The sequence below is a fragment of the Bos grunniens genome, chromosome X (genome assembly GCF_055505025.1).
Source record: "Bos grunniens cultivar Pamir isolate PY7600 chromosome X, Bosgru_T2T1.0, whole genome shotgun sequence".
Taxonomy (NCBI): Eukaryota; Metazoa; Chordata; class Mammalia; order Artiodactyla; family Bovidae; genus Bos; species Bos grunniens.
In genome coordinates, this window is record NC_141194.1 from 55,141,146 (window position 1) to 55,150,212 (window position 9,067).

Sequence of the window (9,067 nt, forward strand, 5' to 3'; positions counted from 1 at the left end):
ACTCCACCCCCACCAAACTTTTCACCCCTTCCTCTTTTCTCAAGCCCCACAACACCCTCTCCCTCACTCCCATCACACCCCAAGCGCCCCATACCAGCAGACTGGTCTGCATCCTCAGAGGCATCAGTGGGCAGACGCTCAGCCAAGAACAGAAGCAGGTCTCGGAGGTCAGGCTCACTGGGGTAGAGGAAGTTCTGATAGCCAAGCTCCAAGGGGTAGCCCAGGTCCTGGGGGTTGGAAAGGGTGACACCTGTGAGTCTGACAGGCAGGATCGTCCTGACCTGAGAGCCCAGGGCAGAGACTCCAAATGCTACCATGCTCTCACCAGCCACCACCCTCCGAACTTTCCCTTGCCTCCCCACGGCCTCCAGAACTTTAAAGTTAAAGCTCTGGCCTTGCTAAATATGATCAAAACCCAGAGGCCATAAAAGAGAAGGTGAGTGTTTCTGAATACACAAAAAAAAATTTAAAGAAAAAATATAATGAGCAATGTCAAAGCATAATAACAAGATGGGAAAAAATAGTATTTGGACTTGATTTTTTAATTTAAGATGTTGCAACTGGCTGTCACATATCCAGCCTCTTGTCTGCATTCTTTTTAAAAAAATTTATTTATGTTTAATTGAAGGATAACTGCTTTATACATATTATGTTGGTTTCTCCCATACATCAACATATCAAAGACAAAGAGTGAATCTACCTAGTATATAGCATACATGCTAAGTTGCTTCAGTCGTGTCCAACTCTTTGTGACCCTATGGACTGTAGCCCACCACGCTACTCTGTCCATGACATTCTCCAGGCAAGAATACTGGGTGGGTTACCATTTCTTTCTCCAGGGGATCTTCCCAACCCAGGGATCAAACCCGCAACTCTTGTCTTCTGCACTGGCTTTACCGCTGGTGCTAGGTTCTTTACCACTAGCGCCACCTGGGAAGCCCACCTAATATATATAGAGTGCCTAAAACCACACAAGCCGAAAGACCAGCAGTGCAACAGTAAAGGAGGCAAAAGATAGGAACAGATAGACAATTCCCAGAAAAAGAATGAAAAAATGGTCCTTAAACATATGCAAACATGTCCAACTTCACTTACAAAGGAGACTTGAATTGAAAGCACACTGAGCCCCAACGTTAGTATCACTGATCTGGGATAAACTGACATTATGTTCTCCTGAAGTTCCACTTGGGTAGAGAGATACTATCACTGGCACAGAGTTACTGCCCCAGACTTGAATCTAGTCATGAACAAACAATCAGATCAGATTGTGGGCATTCCATCGAACGACCAGCCTCCTCGCTTCAGACATGGGTCATTGCAAAAAGAAATAAAGAAAAACTAAGAAGGACTGCTGCTGGATACAGAAGATTAGAGATATAACAGTGAAATAAAATGTATGATCTTTGATTGGATTCTGTAATTGGAAAAAAACAGCTGTAAAGGATATCTTTGTAACTACTGAGGAAATCTGACCATGTACAAATATTAAATACTATTATTCTATCGATATTCAATTTCATGGGTGTGATCATGGTACTACGGTTATACTGGTGATTGTCCTTTTATCAATACTTAGGAGAGGTGCACTGAAAGTTTTAGGTATGAAGTATCACAATGTCTGCTTTTTTCAAATGGTTTAGAAAAGAAATGTGTGTGTGTGTACCCAGATAGAAAAGAATGAAGTAAAATGTTAACAGTATAGGAAGCTAGGAGAAAGATGTTATGTTTCTATTTTCATTTTTCCTTAAATTCAAAAGCTTTTCAAAGTGCAAAACTAGCGGGAAAACTATTTGGAGATACTATTTCTCACCTATTGAACGGGCAGAACTCTGACACTACACTTCCTTAGTGCAAGACGCTGTGGAAAAACAGATACTCTCTCATACACTGCTGTCAGGAATACAGAAATTAAACAATCCCAATGAAGGTGATTTGGCAAAATCTAACAAAATGACACATGCATTTACTCTTTCACCTAGCAATCCTACTTCTAGTTTACCATGAAGATATGCCTCCAACAATTCATGAATATGGATGTGCAAGATTATTCATTACAGCATTATTTGCAAAATACTGGAAACTCCCTAAATGTTCAAGCATAGGAGAGTAGTTGAATAAACTACAGTGCGTACATACAATGAACTACTCTACAGCTTCAAAAAGAAAAAAATGAGGAAGAGCTCTATTGTCTGATATGAAATGATTTCCAGGATATGCTGCAAGGGGGGAAAAAGGATAAGAATTTAGGTATATGTTTTCTTTTATGTAAGAAAGGGGGGAAATAAGAATATATATTTATATTTGCTTATATCTTCATTTTTTTTCTGAAAAACTGGAAAGATACACAAGAAACTAATCAAAGTAATCCCCCTCTCAGCAGCCAGGTAAGGGTAATCAGGTGAATGGTTTGGAGTGCACGTGAGACTTCTCAAGGTATCGTGTCACTTCTGTCACACCTTGGAGAGTTACTCTTTCAGTAACTAACCATCTTTCATCTAGTTAACAATTCTTGTTCTTTTTTAAGAAACTGTTTATTTTCTCTCAACTGAATTTCCATTTTAAGAGTTTGTAGAAGCACAGCTTAAGGCCCCTCAGTAGTTGTCCCTCCCCATTCAGTGGGCTGGGCAGTGGGAGCTGCAGACAAGTCTTCAGTGGCAGGCTGCTGAATAAGCACAGAAGGCACATGAGCACCTTCAGACCAGTCCACCACCTCAGGCTGAGTTGCAGCTGGAGTGGTCCATTCACCCTGAAATTCCTCCTTGGTCACAGCTTCTCAGTTGCCACCTGCTCTTCCTTTTCAATCTCTTCAAGATCTCTGTAGAAGTAGAGGTCAGGCTACACCTCTCATGGGTATTCACACAAGATCGTGCCACACAGGCACAGAGCATCCATCACATCTGACCCACTGAGTGAGCTCCCCTGTTGTTGCATGGGATAGCACTGTCCACATCCTGCCGAGAAGAGTTTGTGCTGCATCAAGCAACAGTAGGCAGGTTAACGTAAGAGGCTTCTGTGAGAGGCTTGTGGTCAGCCCTGGGATCAGTAACCACCAGGAGTCTTGGCTCCTGGAAGGCGGCCTGGATCTGGTTAATAAAGGTTCCAGGAGTGAAGTGGCCAGCAACAGAAGTGGCTCTGGGGCAGCAGCAAACTTTAGCCCAGCTCACTGGCCAGTATTCCTAGAGAAGGTGACACTGACATCAGCTGGGTTTTCAATGGCAATGGCATGAGCTGCCAACAGAAGCTTCTCCTAGGTTCTCTTCAGATTTATGATGTAGATGTCATCACTTTTCCTTCTGTAGATATACTGTTCCATCTGGAAGTCAAGGTTGGTGCCACCTAAGTGGGTTCCTGCTGCAAGGAATTCAAGGACATCCTCCTCCTTCACCTGTAGGGTATCAAGGGCTCTGGACACTGTGAAAGTTCCCCTTTAAGTTATGATGGGAACCCAGAACAATGCCACATGGACCCCTGTCTAGATAGTGTCGAAGGGCAACAGTTCTTCATATTAAATTTTCCCTATTCAAATTACTGCTAGGGTTTCTGTGTCTGGACTGGACTCTGATAAAAATGACCTCCATAAAACAGTAAATAATGGTTTCAAAAGAGACTATGGGCTTTGGAGTCAAAAAGGTTGCAGCTGAAATCTAACCTGTGCTACTTGACTCACTATAAAGCTTTGGACTCATTATTTAACCACCCAGTTCAGTTTCTAGCTGTAAAATGGGGCTGACAGTACTGTTTCTATGTGGATGCTTTAAGGGATTAAAAAAAAAAAAAGGCTTCCCTGGTGGCTCAGATGGTAAATAATATACCTGCAATGTGGGAGACCTGGGTTTGATCCCTGGATTAGGATCCCCTGGAGGAGGGAATGACAACTCACTCCAGTATTATTGCCTGGAGAATCCCCTGGACAGAGGAGCCTGGCAGCCTACAGCCCAGGGGTCACAAAGAGTCAAACACGACTGAGTGACTAACACTTTCATTTTCACTTAAGTGGTAAAAAGGCCCATCAAGGTTCTGGTCTGGAGCTGCATGGATTCTGAAAGCAGACTTTCTGGATTCAAATCTAAGCTTTGCTTCTTACCAACTGTGTGACCACAGGCAAATCACTTAACCTCTCTGAGCTTTACTATCCTCACCTGAGTAAAAGGATACCAACAGTGCCTACTTCAGAAAGCTGGCTCAATAATTCAATGGCTTGATGCCAAGTTACCACAACAGCCAGCACAGAGCAACACTCAGAAAACATCATGATTATATATAACATCGTTATTATACAGACATATGTGTATTTGGTCACAATGTAGGACATATTTATTTCAGAGGGTCGCAGACAAAAAGTGTGAAAACCACTGTCTTTTAAGCTACTTTACTTTGGGTTTTTCCCGACACCTGCAATCAAAGAGTTGTGACTGATACAGAAACTCATTCCAGGAGTGGGGTGTGTGAAATGACAGACACCAAAATATGAAGGTGGCTGAGTCGCAGAAAGCGGTGTCAGCAGTAGGGCACATGACAAGGCAGACACCAGAAGGTGGCAGTGCTGAGCCAAGGTGTGCTACAGAAGCAGCACCCAGCTGAGTTAAGAAACTTTTCTCTACTTGCTTTTGCATCCCCTGAAGAAGGAAATGGCAACCCACCCCAGTATTCTTGCCCAGAAAATCCCATGGACAGAGGAGCCTGGCGGGCTACAGTCCATGGCGTCACAAAGAGTTGGACACACAGCAGGCTTTCTAGATGCTCAGGCCAAACCAAGACTTTGGGGCCAGACAATTACGAGAACTTCTCCATCATTGAAAAAGCCACATTCTCTTCCCCACGCAAAAGTTAGTGTGCAGAAAAGTAGATAACCATCAAATCCAGTGGGAAACAACACTGAGAGAAGGAGGTAACAGAAAACTGGGGGAAGCCTAAGCCCCAGCCCCTCCTCAACATGTCTCACTGTGCCCCCGTCTAGACAAACAGAGGACCCACGTTCCCCCTTATAAAGTGCCATTCTCAAGAAGACAACCCCAGGCCAGAGGACAGACTGCTCGCCTTGAAGGCCACCAAAAGCCCGAGACAGAAGAACCCAAGAACACCTAAGAGCTAGGTGAACCTGAGAGCCGAAGGCTGGGTAGAGGCCTATTTCTAAGAGACAGAGACTACACAAGCAAGGCACAAATTCAAGAAATCGGACCACCCTGTCCCTTGGGGCTAAGTGGAAAGTTTTACTGTAGTTAACACTATTGGCCCTCTACCACCAAATACTGCATATGTTGGGTATGCTGACATTCATTACATAGCTACAGGCTGTTGGAATGCAAGAAGCCAGATCAAGCCTATCTGGCTAACAGGGCAGAGTGAAGTTTTAGTGCACACACTGTTTAAATTAACCAGCATATCTTCCTTTGGATAACCCTCCCTCCCCCAACTCCATGTGATCCTGATGGAGTAGCTACTCACAGTGCCCTATAGGGATGACCATAGGATCCAGGCTGGGCCAATCAGAACAGGTGGTTAATTTCAGCCTGAGCATTTAATCAAACAGGGCTGTTTCAGAACTGGTAAATGGATATTATAGGATTTAGAAAAATACTTGGTGTTAAGCTCAAAATCGGAGAAGGCAATGGCATCCCACTCCAGTACTCTTGCTTGGAAAATCCCATGGATGGAGGAGCCTAGTAGGCTGCAGTCCATGGGGTCGCTAGGAGTCGGACACGACTGAGCGACTTCACTTTCACTTTTCACTTTCATGCATTGGAGAAGGAAATGGCAACCCACTCCGGTGTTCTTGCCTGGAGAAGCCCAAGGATGGCAGAGCCTGGCGGGCTGCCGTCTGTGGGGTCGCACAGAGTCGGACACGACTGAAGCGACTTAGCAGCAGCAGCAGCAAGCTCAAAATATGGAAGCCAGGAGTCACCCAGGTGCAAACTGGATCAACTCATTTGATGATCCTAACAACCCTACTTTTATCATCCCAATTTCACAGAGAAGAAAACTGAGGGCTACAAGGTTTAGGGTCACACACAGCCAATGCTGTAGCCAGGGTCTCAGTTACTTAGGCAGTTTGACCACAGAGCCAGCAGCCTTAACCACTAAGTCACAAGGGGAGGTAGCAGAGAGGAAAGTCAAAAGAGTTTCAAAGGAGTCTGGCGACTGTAAAGGAGGAAGGAAGAGGCTGTGTATATCGGGAGGAAGGCACTCACCATGCAGGCCTGAGCCAGGCTCATGGCCAAACGGAAACGGGCAGACATGGCAAGAGGCAGCAGGGGGCTGAGGCCAGAGCCCACAGCGGGGTTGATCACACGCAGGCAGCGGACCACAGCTTCTACCACCAGCTCAGTGGTGAAGGCTCGCAGGGTCTGCACATCTGGAGGAACTGCCCTGAAGAAGAAGGGGGCAGACTCAATGAGGGGGATGGGAGTAGTCAGGAAACAGGGATGAGGCATAGCCGTACAGTCTCCTGTAAGCCCTAATACTGGGATGGGGTGGTGAGGATGGACACAGTTCAGACAGGTCCTCAGTGTTGCTGGCTGACTTCCATTTGTAAAACTAAAAATGGTGGTGGTGGTGGGAGGTAGTCCTTAGGTCCTAAGACCTCAGTGTAGAATGGTGGATGGAAGAGATCCAAATTCAAAAAATCTCAAATTTCCCTATGCCTAGAAGTCCCAAATTCCTGGGGTCTGGGAAGGCCTAGGAGCCCAGATGGAATGGTCTCTGGGTTTCTGCATCCCCAGATATCATGTTCCCTGCATGTCAGGGGCCCCTAGATATTGAACTGCTAGGGTTTTGAGACTCGACGTCAGGAAGCTGGGATTTTCAGGACTTCCAAATGTCAGAGTCCCTGGATATCAAGACCACCTAGTCTCAAGCAATCTGGAAGTCAAGCTCCCTACATGTTGTCATCCTGGGTTTTTAGGACCCTCGAATGCAGGAGTCCCAGTGTGTCAGGGTCACCAGGCATTAAGAACACCAGATTTTAAAGTCCTGGGATTGTAAAAGCCTTGGGTGTTGGGAAAAGAGGTTTGAAGGTTCCCAAGTATCCAGTCCCAGAGGGTTTTGGAGTCCCTGAGTGCCAGGACCCCAGGGTTTTAAGTTCCTTGGTTCTCAGGATACAGGTGTTTTAGAATCTCCAGATATCAGGGTTCCAGGGACTGATGTTAAGATCCACAGACTTCAGGAGCTCAGGCCTTGAGATTGCAAGGTTTTAAGGTCTCGAGGTGCCTAGGTCCTGGAGTTTGGGGTTTACCAAGTGTAGGGGTTAAAGGTTGGGGAGAGAGAGAGAGTGTGTGTGTGTGTGTGTGTGTGTGTTTGTGTGTGTGTGTGTGTGTATGGAGGAGGGAGGGTCTTAGGGTCCTGGAGGTTGGATCCCTAGATGTTAAGGTCTGGGGTTTTAAGGTTCCCGGGTGACTGGATCCGGAGTTTTGGAGTCCCGGATGTGGGCATTCCGAGGTAGGCGGGGGCTGTGTCCTTACGTGCCGGCCTGGCGCAGGGAATGGATGAGGATTCGGTCCGCCTCCTCCATGGTGGAGCCGTTTTGGAGTCCGAGGTTGGGTCCAGGGCCGGGTCCGAGGAAGAGAGGCGCAGCTGAGGAAAGCCCGCTCCCCGCTCGCGGTCCAAGGAGTGTCACAGGCTCCGCGAGGAGAGTCGGGAAGTGTAGTCCCGAGAGCGCGTTTGACGCAAGCCGGGTGCCTGTCGTACTGGTGTGAATGAGCGCGTGCACGCTTGAGCGCGCAATGGCTGCTGGGAGTTGTAGGTTCCGTTCTGTTTTGTTTTGCCTACAGCCCAGTGCGTTCTTCCAAGTGGCCAAGGGATGGTACTGAGCACGCGAGAGAGAAGGAGACGGGGGAGAGAGAGAGAGAGAGAGGCTTCTTGACTCATTCCTTTTAAGGCATTCATCTTCTAGATTGTAAAAGTGTACAAGTTAATTAAGGCAGGGGCTTTCGCACAAAGCAACTAGGTTTGAGTCTCAGTTCCACAGCCTGCTAAATGTGCAACAGTGGGGAGGTTACATAGCTTCCTTTGTCTTAGTTTCCTCATCTGTGAAATGGGACTATTCATAGTACCTGTTTCCTAGGATTAAAGGAGAATTATTCATGTAAGGTGAAGGTGAAGTCGCTCAGTCGTGTCCAACTCTTTGCGACCCTGTGGACTGTAGCCTACCAGGCTTCTCCGTCCATGGGATTCTCCAGGCAAGAATCCTGGAGTGGGTTACCATTTCCTTCTCCAGGGGATCTTCCCCACCCAGGGATCAAACCCAGGTCTCCCGCATTGGAGGCTAATTCATGTAAAGCAGCTGTTAAACTGTGTGTGATACATAATACAGTTAAAAAAAAAAAAAAAAGCACTATGGTGGCTTAGACGGTAAATCGTCTGCCTGCAATGTGGGAGACCCGTGTTCAATTCCTGGGTCGGGAGGATCCCCTGGAGAAGGAAATGGTAATCCACTCCAGCACTCTTGCCTGGAAAATCCCATGGACAGAGGAGCCTGAGAGGCAAAGGGTCGCAAAGAGTGGGACATGACTGAGCTACTAGCTACTAAGCTACAGTCACTAGTATTCATGCATTCAATAAATGCTTTATTTTAATGTTATACATATGTGTACACTCCAGAGTATAATTACCTAGTAAGCATTCATATAACCACCAGTCATTAAAAAGACCACCCTGTTTTCACTGATCAGTAGTGCCACGTTTGTCATTAAATCATGTGGGACAAAATAGAGTTTCTGAACTCTATTTTTGTTCTTAATTACTCTAGCTCTATTACAAGTTTTGATATCTAATATGGCAAGTCCTCCCATCTTGTTATTTTTCAAAGATTTTGCTTTTCTAGGTCTTTTGTATATCAATATACATTTTAGAATTAGTTTGTCAAATGTCAAGGAAAAATCTTTAGAAATTTATTTGGGACTACATTAAATCTCTGGATCACTTTGGGAGGAATTGACATCTTCATAATATTGACTATTTCAATTAGTAAATTTAATCTATCTATTTATTTAGATCCCCTTTAATCATTTGATAATATTTGATAATTTTTTCCCATGGAGATCTTGTACATATGTTATCTTACGTCTATTCC

The 9,067-nt window shown here is 45.6% G+C and overlaps 1 protein-coding gene across 2 annotated transcripts in view; it reads right to left on the bottom strand.

Annotated features, from left to right (window-relative positions):
* Window positions 1–7,610, bottom strand: part of CCDC22 (CCC complex scaffolding subunit CCDC22) — a 15,089-nt gene extending 7,479 nt beyond the window's left edge. For both annotated transcript variants that reach the window (XM_086386317.1, XM_086386316.1), the window contains exons 1-3: window positions 7,458–7,610; window positions 6,189–6,366; window positions 95–227 (exon numbers count right to left, since the gene is read on the bottom strand). In XM_086386317.1, coding sequence (XP_086242443.1) covers window positions 95–227; window positions 6,189–6,366; window positions 7,458–7,507 — 361 coding nt within the window. In that variant the 5' untranslated portion in view covers window positions 7,508–7,610. The remainder of the gene's footprint in view (window positions 1–94; window positions 228–6,188; window positions 6,367–7,457) is intronic.
* Between the last annotated feature and the right edge of the window lie 1,457 nt (window positions 7,611–9,067).